The sequence below is a fragment of the Bos javanicus genome, chromosome 4, assembly GCF_032452875.1.
Source record: "Bos javanicus breed banteng chromosome 4, ARS-OSU_banteng_1.0, whole genome shotgun sequence".
Taxonomy (NCBI): Eukaryota; Metazoa; Chordata; class Mammalia; order Artiodactyla; family Bovidae; genus Bos; species Bos javanicus.
In genome coordinates, this window is record NC_083871.1 from 44,058,449 (window position 1) to 44,079,087 (window position 20,639).

A 20,639-nucleotide genomic window follows, 5' to 3' on the forward strand; every position below is an offset into this window, starting at 1 on the left:
TCCAGAAATTGCCACATGTGCCTTTTGTCCTTACTGATTGTACTTTGTATCCTCTACCATAATAAGTCATAGCCATGAGTACAAATTTATGCCGAGTCCTATGAGTCCTCCTAGCAAATCATCAAATCTGGGGGTAGTCTTTGGGACCCCTCCCCTCCAATGGATACAGATAAAATGCATTCTTTACATTTAAAACAAATCAAACACTAGCCTTCACTAGATAGATTTTTAAGTTTTATATAATCATGCATTTCCTGTCTTGGAATGATGCACGAAATGCAATAGATACATATGTAGGAAATTTTTAAATACTTAAGGTGGTAAGACTATTTTGAATATCAATGTTCTTCTCTTATACTAAAAGGTATTTAAAGTACATATTTACTCTAAATTCATAATTCTTCGAACAGAGCCTAATACATCAGAACTGTAGTGTTTTACTAGAGGATCCTGGTAAATACCCGCAACAGAAAGAATTGCTAAGTAATTTGGACCCTCAAAAAGTATAGAAATGTAGTTGATGGGAGACCCTCCCCTTGAAGATCCATAGACATATGAACAGTAGATCTCAAACACACATTCCCCGCCCCCTCCCCACATGCACAGATAGCCAAAGGGAGAATCGGACACAAAGAGAAATGGAGATACACACACAGCCAGAAGAGACACTCTGATAGAGACAGGAAAAAAATCACAAACACAGATAAAAAAGAAAAACCAGTATGTGTTACTAATGGCAAGTTATTTTTTAAAAATCTTTAAAAATTACAAAATCACTAGAATTCCCATTCCTAACCTTAGTATATTTTTAGTGTTAATAAAGGTTGCCAGAAACATTGGATCTGATTTCATATTTAATATGTGAAGTAATAGGGGCTTCCCTGGTGGCTCAGAGGTTAAAGCGTCTGCCTCCAATGCAGGAGACCCGGGTTCAATCCCTGGGTTGGGAAGATCCCCTGGAGAAGGAAATGGTAACCCACTCCAGTATTCTTGCCTGGAAAATCCCATGGATGGAGAAGCCTGGTAGGCTACAGTCCACAGGGTTGCAGAGTCAGACGCGACTATGGGAAGTAATACACATAATTTCATTATCATACACAGAAACAAAGTAGTAATTAGCTTAGCTATTTTCAGCCTGTGGTCTCTGGGAATGACTTTCCTTTTATGCACAGCAATATTTTCACCCTTCCTTTCAAGAATTACCTACCCGTGACCTTTAGTACACTAACAATAACCTTGAACATTGGCTTCTTTTAATGCCCTTTTCACCTGCTCACCATCAAGCTCCTTGATACGCTATAATGACAAAATTTACTCTCAAAAATACTATACTGGTAACATCCATGTTCTTATACCTTTATCAATAAAGAACATAAAAATGACTAGAACATATAAGTATATTCAGAAAAAGTAATTGGTAGACATTAGAAATTTTTAAAAATGAGCTAAATAAGCTTATGTTTCACATTTATTTGTTCCTTTAAACTGTTTCTAATAAAGCAAACTCCTATTTTATCAGTGAAAAACACTTATAAGATTTCTCCATTAATAATACCTTTCTGCTATGTATATAATCATGTATGTAACTCTAGTCATACTCGATGCAGTTTTAATGAAAATCTGGAGGAAATAAGATTGGTGTGGAGAAACAGTTAGCATCTATTTCAGATATTCAAGGGTCATTACCCACTCCATGCCTGCGTCTGCCATAAGTTGCAATGTTAGCATCATCAGAAGGAGAAACTTATAAAGAGAAAAAAAGTTAAAAACCATAAAACGGGGCACAAGGCAGTAAAGAACAGCATACTTACTCCCCAACCTAACTGATTTTCCTGTTGCTTCAGGTCACCAATGACAAAGGATGCCTTTCCCTGGTCATAACGCTCACTTGGCAAATGGCTGGCCACACATGCAGGACAAACTGTGCTGATAATAACAACAGCTAATACTCACTCACTGCTTACCATGGGACAGGCACAATCTCACAAGTTAATCATGTTTTTATTCCAGCTGGTAAAGAATCCGCCTGCAGTGCAGGAAACCTGGGTTCGATCCCTGGGTTGGGAAGATCCCCTGGAGAAGGGAACGGCTACCCACTCCAGCATTCTGGCCTGGAGAATTCCATGGATGTATAGACCGTGGGGTCCCAGAGTCAGACACAACTGAGCGACTTTCACGTTCACTTTTTTTTACCCTCCGAGGAGAGATAAGTTTTCTCATTGTTTTTAAGCACAAGAGTTCATCTTTCGTACACGTTAACAAGAAAGATTCCTATCTGTTTACTGAATATCTGTGGACTAGACACTGTACTTGGTACTTCCCCTATACTTAACGTCATTTAATCTCCACAACCCTGAAAGGCAGTAATTATTATTTACCTCCATTTCACAGGAAGTATATTTTCCTATGTCATCCCAGAGATCAATTTATTTCCAAATGTCTTTTATTCCCCTCTATCATCACTAGGTTTCAGTTTAGCTTAATTATCTCTTAAGCTTTTCATTTATTTCAAAATCAAGGTTACCATTGTATATTACTAGAAAAATCTCCACTTCTTAGGTTATTTAAAATTCTGCTTGCATATGTAATTTCGAGGTTCACATATTTCACATTAATGGTATGCAAGCAATTTAACATTCAACCCAGTCATAGGAATTTACAACACTGTACACTCAAACGAATAATAAAATGACTATGTGACTAAAGCAATTTAAAAAATGAGTAAACCAATATGGTAAAGAAAACAAAACTTTTCAAGTGTTAATCATAAGCTGCTGTACAGCACTAGTGTGATTATATTCAATTCCTGCCTCAGAGGCTTACAATCTATTTGGACAACACACATCAAACACACTGGCAAAGAAACAAGACGAAGGCCCGTGAGCGTTAACCAAGTAGTCACCAATCTTAGCTCTGTCGTGTTTCTTCAGGGTCTAAAGAATTTTTTAGAAAATAAAGTTCTGACAAGTAGAAAATAAGAGCTTAGCCAAAGTGCACCAAAGAACATGTGGAAACAGGACAAAGAGTTAAATGAAATCATAGAATCTAAAAGTCTATGTACCTTAAATTATGTAATTAATTTCATTGCACCTACAGTGCTACGGACTTCTCTCCCATATGTAGACAGAAAGGCTTATGCACATGTAAACTCAATATGAAATTAATAAAAGTCAACGTGTTATGATCAACAAATTGTTGACTTGATGCGGCAGTTAATGAATTTGCTAGCTATCAAGCAAGCAAATGCCATTAATTCTTCTTACCTCCTATCTGAGTGAATTTAAAACTATCTATCACAAATTCTCCCTCGAAGAGTTCATATTTATTGATAGGATCTATATTATTACCTAACCATCCACCCCCACATAATAACTAACTAAAACAGTTATTTTAGTTATTTAGTTATTTTTCTCATTTTTTTATGAGAAAAAAATAGGAAACAAAAAGAGGATATTCTTCAGCTTGCAAGAACATACAGTAAAACAGAACATCTTGTTATTTAGCTCAGAGTAAAATACTCCCTGTAAACTATGCATAGCGATTATCATCAAACACTGGTAAGATCACTGCCTCTGCCATACCTCTCTATCATGGTTAAAATTGCTTTAGTCTCTTCTTTTAGATTATCCAAATACCCATAAACTAGTAATGTAAACACAGAATTACATAACCTATTTTTAAATGATTCAAGGAACCTAATAATTACCTTTACTACTTCCAATAACTCACTAAATAAATATACTAAAGACATATTACTAAACAGATTAGAAAAGTCCACTATTAACTTTTCATATCTTGACCACAAATGTTTATTCTCAGTAAAATTCAGCACCAAGTAACATTTCTTATTTTAATCACTAAGCCAATAAGTACACTGAACAATATAATATCGTACAACTGAAATCACTGAATATATACTTACTTTTCAGTAAAATCTTTACTTCTCCATTTTCTTTCTTGATCTCATTCATTACTTTATGCTTCTTTTTTTCTCTCTCCTTTTCTTTATCTCTCTCTTTAATTTTGTCTTTGATTTTATCTAAAAGACAAAATAAATACTTCAAAACATTATATAATTTTCTTTCATGAACTACAGTGCAATTTCTCAAATTACAATACACCAAGGAAATCAGAAAGAAAAAAAGATGTAATTGTTCTTTCTCTAAGTTTTTAGGAAGTATTTTTAAATTTCCTTTCATACATTAAACACTGGAATATATACATCATAAGCTGTCAAAATGTAGCATTACAAATTTTATTCTACAGATTATTCTTCACCTACTTCATTTCCAACACAACATCAGCCTAACTTCAAATCACTTAAAATAACTGGCTAACTTTAATCAGGAGAGTAAACTACAGTGGAAAAAGGGCTAGTTTTGAAGTTGGGCATATTTGTTACAACACTGGAAAAAATACTCATTCTCAATGGCCTAATGTATAAAATAATGAAATTGATGATAAATTTTCATAGGTTACACCAGGGCTAAATGAAGGAAGATATAAAAAGACTACCCAGAGTTTGATATATCTATATAATATATACATATATATGTATCTATATACATATATATATGTACATATACATGTACATATATATATATGTGTGTATATATATATATATATAAAAGACTAAATATTAAGTTGCCTTACCCTTGTATCTTTTAAAAAAGACATGACTGACTTGGCTAACTAGTGATACTATGATATTAAAATAAAGCATATAGGAACGCAAAGAATCATTGGTTCACATTCTAAAATTCAAACTTTGTATCTGCAAAATTATTTGATGTCCTTTTAATTCTTGTTTGTTCAACCAAGCTCCTATGCACTCAGCAACAACAATGTAGAGGAGAATTTTAAAATAGTGATGAAGTCCTTGTCCTCAAAAAGCTCACTACAATTACAAAGTTATGACACAAAACTTCACACAAAACTGCAAAACATCCTGTAACAGCCAAGATTATACACCACATATGCCAATGGCATAATTCCTTCAAATCCCTTCATACTTCTCTTTCTGTAAGTACTACTCTAAATTCAGGTATTAATCATCTAATGTCTATTTAGATTACTGTCTAGATCAGTTTTGTCAAATAGAAATATAAGGGTTACCACATAAGTAAATTTACATTTTTAGCAGTCACACTAGAAACAAAAGGAAACTAGTGAAATTAATTTTAATAATATATTTTTCAACACGGAACCAATACTAAAAAACTGTTATTGAGATATTTCACATTCTTTTATTCATAATAAGATTAAAAATTCAGTCTACAGTTTAAACTTATGGCACATCTCAATACAAAGTAGCTCAACTTTAACTGTTCAATAGCTATGTGAGACTAGGGGCTACCATACCGAACCACTCTCTGGACTACTAAAACAGATAATTCCTAAAAAACATCAAATCTATGTACTTAACAAATATTTTGAAATGTATTAATTTTAAAAATACCAATTTGAGGACTTCCCTGGTAGCTCCTTGGTAAAGAATCCACTTGTAAATCCAGGAGATACAAGTTTGATCCCTCATCTGGGAAGATCCCACACGCCACGGAGCAACTAAGCTCAAGTGCCACAACTATCGAGCCTCTGCTCTAGAGTCTGGGAGTGCAACTACTGAACCCTGTGCACCCTGGAGCCCGTGCTCTGCAGCAAGAGAAGCCACGGCAATTAGAAGCCTGTGTGCTGCAACTACAGAAAGCCCATGCACAGCAACAAAGACCCAACACAGCCAAAAATAAATAAATAAAACTACTTTTTAAAAAGAATCAATGTCTTTTCCAAGGAGTCGGCTCTTTGAATCAGGTGGCCGAAGTATTGGAGCTTCACCTTCAGCATGAGTCCTTCCAGTGAATATTCTGGGTTGATTTCCTTTAGGATTGATTGGTCTGATCTCCTTGCAGTCCAAGGGACTTTGATGAGTCTTCTCCAGCATCACAGTTTGCAAGCATCAATTCTTTAGCACTTAGCCTTCTTTATGGACCAACTCTCACATCCATTAAACGACTACTGGGAAGACCACAGCTTTGACTATACAGACATTTGTGGGCAAAGTGATGTCTTTACTTTTTAATACACTAAGTCTGTCATAGTTTTTTTTTTTTTTCCTAAGGAGCAAGCGTCTTTTAATTTCATGGCTGCAGTCACCATCGGCTTTATTTTGGAGCCCAAGAAAATAAAGTCTGTCACTGTTTCCATTATTTCCCCATTTACTTGCCATGAAGTGACAGGACCAGATGCCGTGATCTTCGTTTTTTGAATGCTGAATTTTAAGCCAACTTTTTCAGTCTCCTCTTTCACCTTCATCAAGAGGCTCCTTAGTTTCTCTTTGCTTTCTGCCATTAGGGTGGTTTCATTTGTGTATCTGAGGTTGTTGACATTTCTCCCTAAAATCTTCATTCCAGCTTGTGATTTACCCAGCCCGGTATATCACATGATACATTCTGCACATAAGTTAAATAAACAGGTTGACAATGTACAGCCTTAACATACTCCTTTCCCAATTTTCAACCAGTCCATTGTTGCATGTCCGGTCCTAACAGTTTTCTCAGGAGACAGGTAAGTTGGTCTGGTATTCCTATCTCTTGAAGAATTTTCCAGTTTGTTGTGATCTACAGTCAAAGGCTCTAGCATACCCAATGAAATGCATGTTTTTTCTGGAATTCCCTTGCTTTTTCCATTTGATCAATGGCTGTTGGAATTTGATCTCTGATTCCTGTGCCTTGTCTAAATCCAGCTTGAAGGATCTTGAGTATTGCCTTGCTAGCATGTGAAATGAGGACAATTATGCGGTAGTTCGAATATTCTATGTCATTGCCCTTCCTTAGGTTTGGAATGAAAACTAACCTTTTCCAGTTCTGATATATGCTCATATACAACTTATTCTAAAGTTCTAGAATTGATTAAACTGTTCTCATACTTCAGATTAGCTCACTACTCTTACTTTTTGACGTTTTAAAATCCTTGAAATCATATCACAGGCTGTCATTCAGCCATAAAATGTCAGCACAAATAGCTGGAGCCTAGAAACATATATAAGTTAATATTGCGTAAGTAATCACACTTTTTTTAAATGAACTAGTTACATATCACTTAAAATCACAACTGAAGAAAACACTTATCTGTAATGTCTCCACATTTCTTTTCCCAATTACCCCTAAATATTTATTAACCTAAAAGTATTTTTCAATAACTATTAAACTTTTAAAAGCTTATTAAAGTATAATATACATACAGGAAAAAAAGCATGTAAGTACCATAAACTGCTCAATTTTCACAAAAATAAACAGCACCCAGTACCCCTGTGTTCCCTTCAGTCTTTATGCAGTACTGCAAAGGGTAACCATGATCCTGACTTCTAACACCAAAGATTAAAACAACTATAGAATTTTAATGGCAAAAAAAGAATATGAAAAAAAAAAAAAAAGAATATGAGCTATAAACCTACAACAGAATATATTTTTGCAAAGTAAAATTAAACTAGTTTGCAGGAAATAAAACTGTAATATAGCATGATCCAATTTTTATAGACTTTATAAATATATTTTCTTACTGATTTTTTAAGTAGTTTTCTGTTCAAAGAAAAATGGAACAGAAGGCAAAGAGATTTCTCTATGTACCTCCTGCCTCTAAACATCACAATTTTTAAGAATTTATAATTAATATACATACATTCAAAAAACAGACTGAAAGATAATAATGCAAATCATTAAAAGCCATTACTTTAAAGTGGCAAAAAGTTTCTAAGCTTCTGCAGTAGGAGTATATCAGTTGTGTAATACAGGAAATGGCAAGAGTGAACATTGACATTTTAGGAATCAGTGAACTAAAATGGACTGGAATGGGCAAATTTAATTCAAATGACCATTATCTCTACTACTGTGGGCAAGAATACCTTATCAGAAATGGAGTAGCCCTCACTGTCAACAAAAGAGTCCAAAATGCAGTACTTGGGTGCAATTTCAAAAATGACAGAATGATCTCTGTTCGTTTCCAAGGCAAACCATTCAATATCACAGTAATCCAAGTCTATGCCCCAACCAGTAATGCTGAAGAAGCTGAAGTTGAAAGGTTCTATGAAGACCTACAAGACCTTCTAGGACTAACACCCAAAAAAGATGTCCTTTTCATTATAGGGGACTGGAATGCAGAAGTAGGAAGTCAAGTGATACCTGGAGTAACAGGCAAATTTGGCCTTGGAGTACAAAATGAAGCAGGGCAAAGGCAAACAGTGTTTGCCAAGAGAACTCACTGGTCATAGCAAACACCCTCTTCCAACAACACAAGAGAAGACTCACATGTGGACATCACCAGATGGTCAACACCGAAATCAGATTGATTATATTCTTTGCAGCTAAAGATGGAGAAGCTCTATACAGTCAGCAAAAACAAGACCAGGAGCTGACTGTGGCTCAAATCATGAACTCCTTATTATCAAATTCAGACTTAAATTGAAGAAAGTAGGCAAAACCACTAGACCATTCAGGTATGACCTAAATCAAAATCCTTATGATTATATAGTGGAAGTGACAAATACATTCAAGGTATTAGATCTGACAGACACAGTGCCTGAAGAACTATGGATGGAAGTTCATGACACTGTACAGGAGACAGTGATCAAGACCATCCCCAAGAAAAAGAAATGCAAAAAGATAATATGGTTGTCTGAAGAGGCCTTACAAATAGCTGAGAAAAGAAGAGAAGCAAAAGGCAAAGGAGAAAAGGAAAGATATACCCATTTGAATGCAGAGTTCCAAAGAATAGCAAGGAAAGATAAGAAAGCCTTCCTCAGTGATCAATGCAAAGAATAGAGGAAAACAATAGAATGGGAAGGACTAGAGATCTCTTCAAGAAAATTAGAGATACCAAGGGAATATTTCATGCAAAGATGGGCACAATAAAGGACACAAATGGTATGGATCTAACAGAAGTAGAAGATATTAAGAAGAGGTGGCATGAATACACAGAAGAACTATACAAAAAATATCTGCATGACCCAGATAACCATGATGATGTGATCACTAACCTGGAGCCAGACATCCTGGAGTGCAAAGTCAAGTGGGCCTTAGGAAGCATCACTACAAACAAAGCTAGGGGAGGTGACAGAATTCCAGTTGAGCTATTTCAAATCCTAAAAGATGCTGCTGTGCTGCACTCAATATGCCAGCAAATTTGGAAAACTCAGCAGTGGCCACAGGTCTGGAAGAGGTCAGTTTTCATTCCAAACCTAAAGAAGAGCAATGCCAAAGAATGTTCAAACTACCGGACAATTGCACTCATCTCACATGCTAGCAAAGTAATGCTCAAAATTCTCTAAGCCAGGCTTCAACAGTACGTGAAACATGAACTTCCAGATGTTCAAGCTGGATTTAGAAAAGACAGAGGAACCAGAGACCAAATTGTTAACATCTGCTGGATCATTGAAAAAGCAAGAGAGTTCCAGAAAAAGCCTTTGATTGTGCAGATCACAATAAAATGTGGAAAATTCTGAAAGAGATGGGAATACCAGACCACCTGACCTGCCTCTTGAGAAATCTGTATACAGGTTAAGAAGCAACAGTTAGAACCAGACATGGAACAACAGCCTGTTCTCAAATTAAGGAAGGAGAACGTCAAGGCTGCATATTGTCACCCTGCTTATTTAACTTATATGCACAAGCTGGAATCAAGACTGCTGGAGAAATATCAGTAACTTCAGATACGCAGATGACACCACCCTTATGGCAGAAAGTGAAGAGGAACTAAAGAGTTTCTTGATGAAAGTGAAAGAGAGTGAAAAAACTTGCTTAAAACTCAACATTGAAAAAACTAAGATCATGGCATCTGGTCCCATCACTTCATGGCAAATAGATGGGGAAACAATGGAAACAGTGAGAGACTATTTTCGGGGGCTCCAATATCACTGCAGATGGGGACTGCAGCCATGAAATTAGAAGATGTTTGCTTCCTGGAAGAAAAGCTATGACCACCCTAGACAGCATATTTAAAAGCAGACATTACTTTGCTAACCACGGTCCATCCAGTCAAAGCTATGATTTTTCCAGTAGTCATGTATGGATGCGAGAGTTGGACTATAAAGAAAGCTGAGCGCCAAAGAACTGATGAACTGTGGGGTTGGAGAAGATTCTTGAGAGTCCCTTGGACTGCAAGGAGGTCCAACCAGTCAATGCTCAAGGAAATCAGTCCTGAATATTCAGTGGAAGGACTGATGCTGAAGCTGAAGTTCTAATACTTTGGCTACCTGATGCAAAGAACTGACTCATCAGAAAAGACCCTGATTCTGGGAAAGACTGAAGGCAGGAGAAGGGGGCAAGAGGATGAGATGGCTGGATGGTACCACTGACTTGATGGACACGAGTTTGAGCAAGCTCCAGGAGTTGGTGATGTACAGGGAAGCCTGGCATGCTGCAGTCCATGGGGTTGCAAAAAGTTGTACATGACTGAGCGACTGAACTGAACTGAATACACAAAAAGGGGTCTTGAAATATGCCCTCAAGTACAGTATTAAATAGTTCAAGTAAAAGTAAGGTAAGTGTGAAGTCATTATATGAAAGACACCTATGGAAACAAAACAATGACATAGCCAAGAGAGCAAGAGTGACTGACAACCTAACTGCATTTACCGCCTATCCTATACCCTCAAAACAAAGGAAACAAAAAAACAAATAAGCCTATATATACACAGTAGAAAAGCATTTTTGTGGCATAACTGTTGTCCCAACATACACATCTATCTCAGTCTCGACCTCACTCACTCTTCCAGGAATTTTTTGCTTCCTGTCAGAGCACATCCTTTTTTCAAAATCCAACTTAAAGTACATTCATTAAATTTTCTGTAGTCATATTACAGATAGTATAAAGATGCTATGTTAGGTATTTACTTGTTACAGGCAAACATGTAACAGCTATGAGAAAGTGGGAAACCCACAAGCTAAGAAGACCCAGGTTCAAATTTAAGCTCTATGCTGCTGCTGCTGCTGCTGCTGCTAAGTCGCTTCAGTCGTGTCTGACTCTGTGCGACCCCATAGACGGCAGCCCACCAGGCTCCCCCGTCCCTGGGATTCTCCAGGCAAGAATACTGGAGTGGGTTGCCATTTCCTTCTCCAATGCATGAAAGTGAAAAGTGAAAGTGAAGTCGCTCAGTCGTGTCTGACTCTCAGCGACCCCATGGACTGCAGAGCACCAGGCTCCTCCATCCATGGGATTTTCCAGGCAAGAGTACTGGAGTGGGTTGCCATTGCCTTCTCCGTAAGCTCTGTAACCCTGATAACTAACATACTTTCAGATCTCCAGTTTCAGCTGTAAAATGGAGTTTAGGTAAGATTAAATAGAAGTATATACAAAAACATTTTATAAAATAAATATGCCTTATAAATATAGACTATTATTATCTATCTACCCATACTACTGAGGTATAATAAACATTTCGGACCATAACAATTGAGAACTCCACTGTCTATACAACCTCAAGTCTGCTGCTACTACACAGTAATGCATTTTTATTTATAAAGGCCACTTCTAGGTCTTTTCACACACACACACAAAAGACTCCCTGGCATCTAGTTTACTGAATAGATTGTTCTTTAACGATCATCATTCTTAAGTTTTTATTTCTTTCCATGACCAAGAATTTGTACAGTTTTAACCTTCAGGGTTTAATCTAAGGCTTGGAAAGAATTTCTAGCTCACCTTCCCATCACAATTCTTAGAATAAAAGTAAGAATTATTCCATCATAAGAACAACAAAAGTATTTGTTTAGCAAAGTCCAATTTAACATAAGGACAAGTTTTATTTTAAAATAAAAAGGGGGAATACAAGACAGATGGAACACAGATGCTAAGAGACCCACAAAAACAATTTAAACCTAAAGAGGCCAAAGGAATAGAAGAATGAAGGAAAAAAGAAGGAATAAGTAAGTCATTATCAACTCACAACATACTATAAATTATGTATGTGGGAAAACACACATGGGCTAAAGACATTTCTCATATGGAAAAGTTAAGACATAAAAAGGAAAGCTAATGAAAATAGTTTCAAACAAAATATAAATGGGATTCGTCAAACATATGGTCAACTTATGGTTTATTCACATAAACCATATATGCGCAATGTATAATAACATACATTTCATTCACCCAATACATTTCTATTGAGCACTTATGTTTAAGAGGCAAAAACGAATTCTAGTGCTTGACTAAAGAACCTTAAAACTGATAAGGTATCAGTTGATTCTTACGTTAAGCACCAGTTTGGAAATGCGTCTTTTATTTTTAAAGCTTTTACTGAATTTGCCACAATACTGTTTCTGTTCTACATTTTTTGGCCACAAGACATATGGGAAGCCAGCTCCCCAAACAGGAATCGAACCCACACCCCCTGCATTGGAAGGTGAAGTCTCAACCACTGGACCTCTAGGGAAGTCCCCTGGAAACCAGCTCTTAAATAATAAAATGACTGTTTTCGCCTGGTTATAATCAAATTCAGTAGTCTCCACAAGTATTGATGTTATTATAATAATGTAAGGATGAAAACACACACACACACACACACACACACACACAAATATTACATGAACTGCTCCAGTAAGAAAGCAAAACTTAGAAAAAGCACTGTGAATACCTTTAAGAAACTGATCAAATATATCAATAAGCCATTCACCTGGAATCTTCAAATTAATTCACAGATTTCCAGATAACACACAATTGCCACCTATGTTTTAACAGTTCTAATTACATTTCTACATACATCACTGCTTTCAAAAATACAATTCATTTTAACTTTCACTGTCATATTCATACTGACTTCAAAAACAGAAGAAAAAACAGCAATCGAGAATCATTTTTATTGTTTCACCTGTCATTTATCACCCAGGGAAAAGAGGTGGCAGCTCTAACTTCGGGCAGTCACTGATGGGCTCATTCTCATTTGTTCTGTGCTAAGAAACTAGACCAGGTCCACTAACACTATACTGAATAATACCGCAAGCAGGTTCTCGATCTCATGCTGTATTCTAGTTAGCTACAAGCATATCTTTCTTCTCAGCATCATTCCTGCTCCCACCAGTGTACATTCCTTGAGGCAGAGATGGTTCTCCCTCAATAAATGCTTGTTTGATGCTGAAAGAAGTCCTGTAATAAAGTGAGATATTACTGTTATTTTCTATGGTTTATCACGACTTTCTCTCCAGTAAGGTACTCTAGGTTGATCTTTGTTAACTCTTCCTTCTCTTCCACGGCAAGAAAGGGAATTCTTAGTCCTGAAAACCTTTCAGGATTAGTTCTTCAAATGTATATATATCCCTTTTCTAAGTGACCTGGTCATTTTTGACAAACAGTTTTAAGATTTAATGAAGCTATTCTTCAACAACAGCAGGAATCCAAAACTTTTCTGGATTAGCCTCAATAAAGACAAATAATTTTTCCCAAAAGACAATGGGGTTATTTCTTTTTTACAAAAAGCTGCTTTTACACAAAGAACTCTTACACTTTAACACCAAGAAAAGAAAATATTATAAACAGAAAAATAAAAATCTTAAAAAGAAAATAGTAAACAGAAAAAGGTACAAAGCACATAAAACAAGCACATTTCAAACAATGTTAATGTCCCATAAACATGAAGAAAAACTCAATTAAAATAATGTAAAATCATTTTTTTCACCTATCAAACTGACCGGTTTTATTGGGATATTCATATATCACTGAATAGTAAGTTTAAGGTGTATACAGCATAATGATTTGATTTACATGTATCACAAACTGTCCATCATCTTATATAAACACAAAATTTTTTCTTAACTAGTGCTGCTTGGCAAAGGTGAAGTAAATAGGTACTTCTGCACAATGATAATGAGCATAAACTGACAGCCTTCAGTTCAGTTCAGTCGCTCAGTCGTGTCCGACTCTTTGCGACCCCATGAATCGCAGCACGCCAGGCCTCCCTGTCCATCACCAACTCCCGGAGTTCACTGAGACTCACGTCCATCGAGTTGGTGATGCCATCCAGCCATCTCATCCTCTGTCGTCCCCTTCTCCTCCTGCCCGCAATCCCTCCCAGCATCAGAGTCTTTTCCAATGAGTCAACTGGAGGGCAATTTAACAACACACTGAACAAATATTAAAACCCATCATTCCTTTTATCCCACAATTCCACAACTAGGATTTAATAAAAAGAAAGCCAAGTTTGCACAAAAATGCTCATGCAAGGGCCTTCACCCCATATTATTCTTTTCCTATATTATTTTTAATAGTAAAAACCTATAAATAACATGTTTAATAATGAAAATTAGTTAAATTTGGGTATATTAAGAAATGGAAGATTATGAAGTCATTAAAAATTATGTTTGTGTGCATACATGCTAAGTCACTTTAGTCATGTGCGACTCTGCAACTCCACGGACTGTAGCCCACCAGGCTCCTCTGTCCATGGGATTCTCCAGGTAAAAACACTGGAGTGGGTTGCCATGCCCTCCTCCAGAGAGTCTTGCCAAGCCAAGGACTGAACTCATGTCTCTTATATCTGCTGCACTGGCAAGTGGGTTCTTTACGACCAGCGCCACCTGGGAAGCCCCCCCAAAATCATATTTAAATAATAGTTAACTTCACAGGCAAAATTTTCAAGATACGTTAGAGGAAAACTGCAAGTTGATATATATGTGTAAACCTATAAAAGAATCCCAAGTTTGACATATAATATACTGTGTGTATATATATATGTAAACACACACATTTATGTGTATATATCTGTATATGTATGTATGTATTCACACAAATACAAACATAAAGGATCTTAAAACAAGAGAAATTGTTTATAAGTTTATATAAGAAAGAGTTTGATTTCCCAGTTCTCTTACCCTCACCCCAAACATTCAAGTGATCATTTCAATCTCACCCCTTAAGGCAAACACAGAACATTCATTTTCTGAAGAAAGTGAACAGGCCTAAGACTCGGAGATCCTGCTGCTGCTGCTGCTGCTAAGTCGCTCAGTCGTGTCCGACTTTTTGTGACCCCATGGACTGCAGCCTACCAGGCTCCTCTGCCCATGAGATTTTCTAGGCAAGAGTACTGGAGTGGGGTGCCATTGCCTTCTCCCAGGTACCCTAGGCAAGGTAAATACAAGCTGATTGTACTTACCTAAAATACTTTCTGAACTGCATCAGAAATTTTTTAAAAAGAGAACTTTTGAAAATTAAAAATACAACAGCAAAACTGATAGGCTTAATTAAAAGGCTAAAAGAGATCAAGTTTAGATATTCTTCCAGAAAGCAGAGCAACAGCAAAAGAAGTAAAAAATAGCAAAAAATAAAGCAACCCAAAGGATCTATTCAGGAGCTCCAATATCAAACGAACTGAAATTGCACAAAAAAGAAACAACTGTATAAGGAAGAAAAATATCAATCAATCAATAAATCCTCCCCCCCCAAAAATCAGTCTCCAAAATGCAGATTCTTTAACGGATGAGTACAAAGAATGGCATTCAGCACTGTAGCCCCCTTACCCTCACACCCTACCCCCCTTGCAGCAGCACACCCTCATGAAATTTCAGTACACTGGGGATAAAGAAAGATTCTAAAAGCCTCCAGAGTAGGAGAAAAGAAAAAAAAAAATATATATATATATATATATATCAGGTAACAATGTGTAACTGGACTCCAACGTAACACTAGACGCTAGAAAGCAGTACTGCAGCAGTGCCTTCACAATTCAGAATGAAAATGTTTTCTAACCTAGAACTTTTGAATCTGCAAAACTATGAATCAAGTATGTAGGAAGACATTTTCAGACAAGCAAAAGTTCAAAATTTTTATCATGTGTGCATCCTTTCTTAGGAAGTTACTTGAGGGTATACTGAAGTAAACGAGTACACAAAGAAGGAAGAAGACTTGAGACATAGGAAACAGGACCCAGAGCACAGAAGAGCAACACGAGAAAGTATCAGTATGAAAGCTGTGCAGTAAGCTCCAAGGGTAACAGGATGGGTCAGAAATAAGAATGGAGAACTGTAGAAAAAATATTCCCAGGAATAAAGGAGAATCACCAGATTACCTCATCACAGAACAGAGAAGACAGAAATGAAATGTGTAAATGAAAAAGAGGCAATTTTTAGCTTTCTGAAAACCAAGAAAGAACTTCTGATCTGCACTGAACAGTATTTGCAAAGTCAATAAGGCCTGATTATTGCTTAATAATCTTAATAACCTTAGTTAGGTTTATGAAATTATTAGAGATAAGAAGGAAGCTAAATTATAGAAGTGATCAATTCGTATTTATCCTAACAAGAATAACCTCAGATATGCAGATGACACCACACTTGATGAAAGTGAAAGAGTGAAAAAGTTGGCTTAAAGGTCAACATTCAGAAAAGGAAGATCATGACATCCGGTCCCATCAATGCATGGCAAATAGATGGGGAAAGAGTGGAAACAGTGGCTGACTTTGTTTTCCTGGGCTCCAAAATCACTGTGGATGGTGACTGCAGCCATGAAATTAAAAGACGCTTGCTCCTTGGAAGCAAAGTTATGACCAACCTAGATAGCATATTGAAAAGCAGAGACATTACTTTGTCAACAAAGGTCCGTCTACTCAAGGCTATGGTTTTTCCAGTAGTCATGTATGGATGTGAGAGTTGGACTATAAAGAAAGCTGAGCACCGAAGAATTCATGCTTTTGAACTGTGGTATTGGAGAGGACTCCTGAGAGCCCCTTGGACTGCAAGGAGATCCAACCAGTCCCTCCTAAAGGAGATCAGTCCCGGGTGTTCATTGGAGGGACTGATGCTGAAGCTGAAACTCCAATACTTTGGCCACTTCATGCAAAGAGCTGACTCATTTGAAAAGACCCTGATGCTGGGAAAGATTGAGGGCAGGAGGAGAAGGGGACGACAGAGGATGAGAAGGTTGGATGGCATCACCGACACAATGGACATGGGTTTGGGTGAACTCCGGGAGATGGTAATGGACAGGGAGGCCTGGCATACTGAAGTTCATGGGGTCGCAAAGAGTTGGACACGACTGAGCAACTGAACTGAACTGAATGCAATATATGTCTAAAACTGATCAATTAAAAAATAAAAGGTAATGAACATTTTATTCAGAAGTTTGAAATTAAAAGGAGATGAGAATTAAGAATTACACCTGTGGGAGAGATGAATCAGGAGTTTGGATTAGTACATGCAGATTATTATGGATAGAATGGATAAACAACAAAGTCCCACCATATAACACAGGGAACTATATTCAACATCTTATAATAAGCATTAATGGACAGAATATGAAAAAATATATATATCTATATCTGAATCACACATCTGTATAGCAGAACACAACATTGTAAATCAGCTATATGGCAATAAAAAATTTTTTTTAAAGAGTTACAGCTGGACAGGGACAATGGAGAGAGCCTTGGCCATTTTTTATTATAAACTTTTCAGTACTGTGTTTTTTTAAAGTGGAGGATGGTTCTTTTATAAAATACTGTGCTGGTTTCTTCCACATATCAACATTATTTGATTTTTTTAATTAAACTTCATTTTTAAAACTTACAAAGTCATGATCTTCCTCCCATACCCATTGTTGTTGTTGTTCATTCGCTAAGTTGCGTCCAACTCTTTGTGACCCCGTGGACTGCAGAGCGCCAGGCTTCCCTGTCCTTCACTATCTTTTAAGAGTTTGCGCACACTCATGTCCATTGAGTCAGTGATGCTATTCAATCTCATCCTCTGTCGTCCCCTTCTCCTCCTGCCCTCAATCTTTCCAGCATCAGGGTCTTTTCCAATGAGTCAGGTAATTACCTTAGTCTAACTATGAGGAAGACATCAAACAAATCCCACATGAGGGACATTTTACAAAATACCTAACCAATATTCCTCGAACTGTCAAGGTCATCAAAAGCAATAAAAGCCTAAGAAACTATCATAGCCAAGAGCAACCTAAATAGACATGACAACTAAATATAATGTGGTATCTTCAAGCACTCCAACGTTCACTGCAGTGCTGTTTACCATAGCCAAGACATGGAAGCAACCTAAATATCAACAGAAGAATGGATAAAGATGTGGTACAGATTTACAATGGAATATTAGCCATAAAAAGAGGTAAAACTGCCATTTGCAGAAATTTGGATGGACCTAGAGAATTTCACACAGAGTGAAATCAGAAAGAGAAAAACAAATACCATATATTAACTTATATATGTGGAATCTAGAGAAAACCAGAAATAGACACAGCTGTATGAATACCAAAGCGGAAGAGGGGGGTTGGATGAATTAGGACAGTGGGGTTCACATAAATACACTATTGATATTATGTATGAAATAAATAACTAAGGAGAACCTACTATACAGCATAGGAACTCTACTCAACGCTCTACGATGACCTACCTGGGAAGGAAATCTAAAAAAGAGGAGATATACGTAAAAATAGAGAATACTGGCAAAAAAAGAATGAAGTAATGCCATCTGCAGCAACATGGATGAATCTGGAGATTATTAAATGAAGTAAGTCAGACAAAGACAAACATCATGATACTGCTTATATGAGGAATCTAAAAGACAAAATGATACAAAAAAAAAAAAACTTATTTACAAACTGAAACAGACACAGGCTTAGAGAAGGAATTTATGGTTATGGTGGGGGGCAGAGAGGGAGTGAGGATTAGATTGGGAGTTTAGGATTGACATAAACACACTGCTATATTTAAAATAAATAATCAAAAAGGACCTGCTGTATAGCACAGAGAACCTGCTCAATAAATTATATGGGAAAAGAATTTGGGAAAAAAAGATATATGTATAACTAGAAAAAAAAAACAGAGTAAAATTTTAAAAATAAACATCTCTAGATAGCAAATATTAATTTTTTAAATGTAATATCCTAAATAGGATCCTTGAACAGAAAAAGGAAATCAGGTAAAAAATAAGGATCTGGGACTTCCCTGGTAGTCAAGTGGTTAAGATTCTGCACTTCAAATGCAGGCGGCCCAGGTGTGATTCCTGGTCAAGGAACTAGATTCCACACATTGCAGCGAAGATTCTTTGTGCCACAACTAACACCAGATGCAGCCAAGTAAACAAATATTTAAAAAAAAAAAAAAGCAAATCCGAATAAAATATGGACTTTAGTTAATGTATCGATAATGGTTCATTAATTATGACAAATATACTATACAAGTTTAAGATTTTAATAATACAAGAAAGTGATACAGTGTATATGGGAACTCGTCCCTAACATGCCTGTACATTTAAAACTGCTCTAAAATTAAAAGCTTATTGAAATTTAGACTTCATATAAGTATATAACAACAAAACCTAGTTAATTAAAAGAAAAACACACAGTCACACACAAGTTGTGTACATGTGTACATAAACTGAACACTATGTAATGGACAGAGCTCCAAGACACACTATTAAGTTAAAAAGTACAAGTTACAGAAAAATGTAGATAGAATGTTTAGGCTTTTAAAAATAAACTACATATTCTTTTCTGTGAGTGTGTATGTATGTAAAAATGTATATATGTAAATGCATAGAAAAAGGTCTGGAAGGACAGACACAAACACCCAAGGAATAAAGGGAGCTCCTGGTTTTTATTTCATGCATTTTGAAATTATTTAACATTCCTGCAACAGAAACAGATTCATATTTATGCATTACATGTGTAAGTTGTTAAGCCTAAACCATGTCTCCCTGAAAGAAGAACTGATAATTATTTTCAAACAAATTATTTCTTAAGAAAAACTTAGAATCATTCCGGCATATTAGAAGGAAAGAGAAAAGAACACTTCAAAGTAAAACAATGAATTAATATGTGATGAAGTAATAAACATACATACAAATAATCTTACTTTTTTCAAAGTCCTCCCTTCATTATAACTATTCAAATGCATTTCTGTCTTACTTTACACACATTACCTCAAGATAACGTTATACTTCAAAAAGAGAATAAAAGGTGAAAACACAATACAATTATATTTATATATATATATATTCTGAATATGTAAACATATATACACAATTTGTTAAATTTAAGGTTTTAACCAAAAAGAAATGCCATTCATTATGACTCATTAAAAGACACGGTTTGTGGTATAAAGAAGGATCTTCATACAGGCTCATTAGTTTTGTTTTTTTCTTTTAATAGAAAAGTCATAAAAATACACCAGAGTAGTTCTTATGAAATACTGGGAGAAATTCATGCTAAAGCTATCAGCCACAATACATTCTTGTAGCACAAACCTCAAACAAGCTTCATGTAATGTTTTATTTGCTTTTAATATGTGCCATAATTCACAGCGCAATAATGCAGTCCACAAGATTGACTGGTCTGAGCAGTAACTGTCATCTCCTCCCCTATGACCATTCCCCACCCAGGGATAAGTATAGCTGGAAATAAGATCTGAGAAGCAGGAAGCAGAAGAGAAATGATACAGAATTGAAGGGGGGAAGCAGAAGGGAAAGTAAATTACAAAAATTATAAGAACATAAATGGAAAGAAAAAGGATACAATAAAGAGAAAATACTGTACATACAGTGGGATGGGAAAGAAGACATTTATCACACCCTCTCCCCAACAAAGTCAATCAAGACCACAGAATCCAGTGTCTTCTCAGCCCTTTTTCCTTAGCCCTTACTGCAACAGAC

At 36.2% G+C, this 20,639-nt stretch overlaps 1 protein-coding gene and 1 non-coding gene across 3 annotated transcripts in view; one reads left to right on the top strand and one right to left on the bottom strand.

Annotated features, from left to right (window-relative positions):
- The window catches only part of RSBN1L (round spermatid basic protein 1 like), an 85,409-nt gene that overhangs the window by 40,341 nt on the left and 24,429 nt on the right, over positions 1-20,639 (bottom strand). For both annotated transcript variants that reach the window (XM_061413856.1, XM_061413855.1), the window contains exon 2: positions 3,923-4,039. In XM_061413856.1, coding sequence (XP_061269840.1) covers positions 3,923-4,039 — 117 coding nt within the window. The remainder of the gene's footprint in view (positions 1-3,922; positions 4,040-20,639) is intronic.
- Positions 879-950, top strand: TRNAW-CCA (transfer RNA tryptophan (anticodon CCA)). Its single transcript has one exon. It is a non-coding gene; the product is annotated as a tRNA-Trp (tRNA).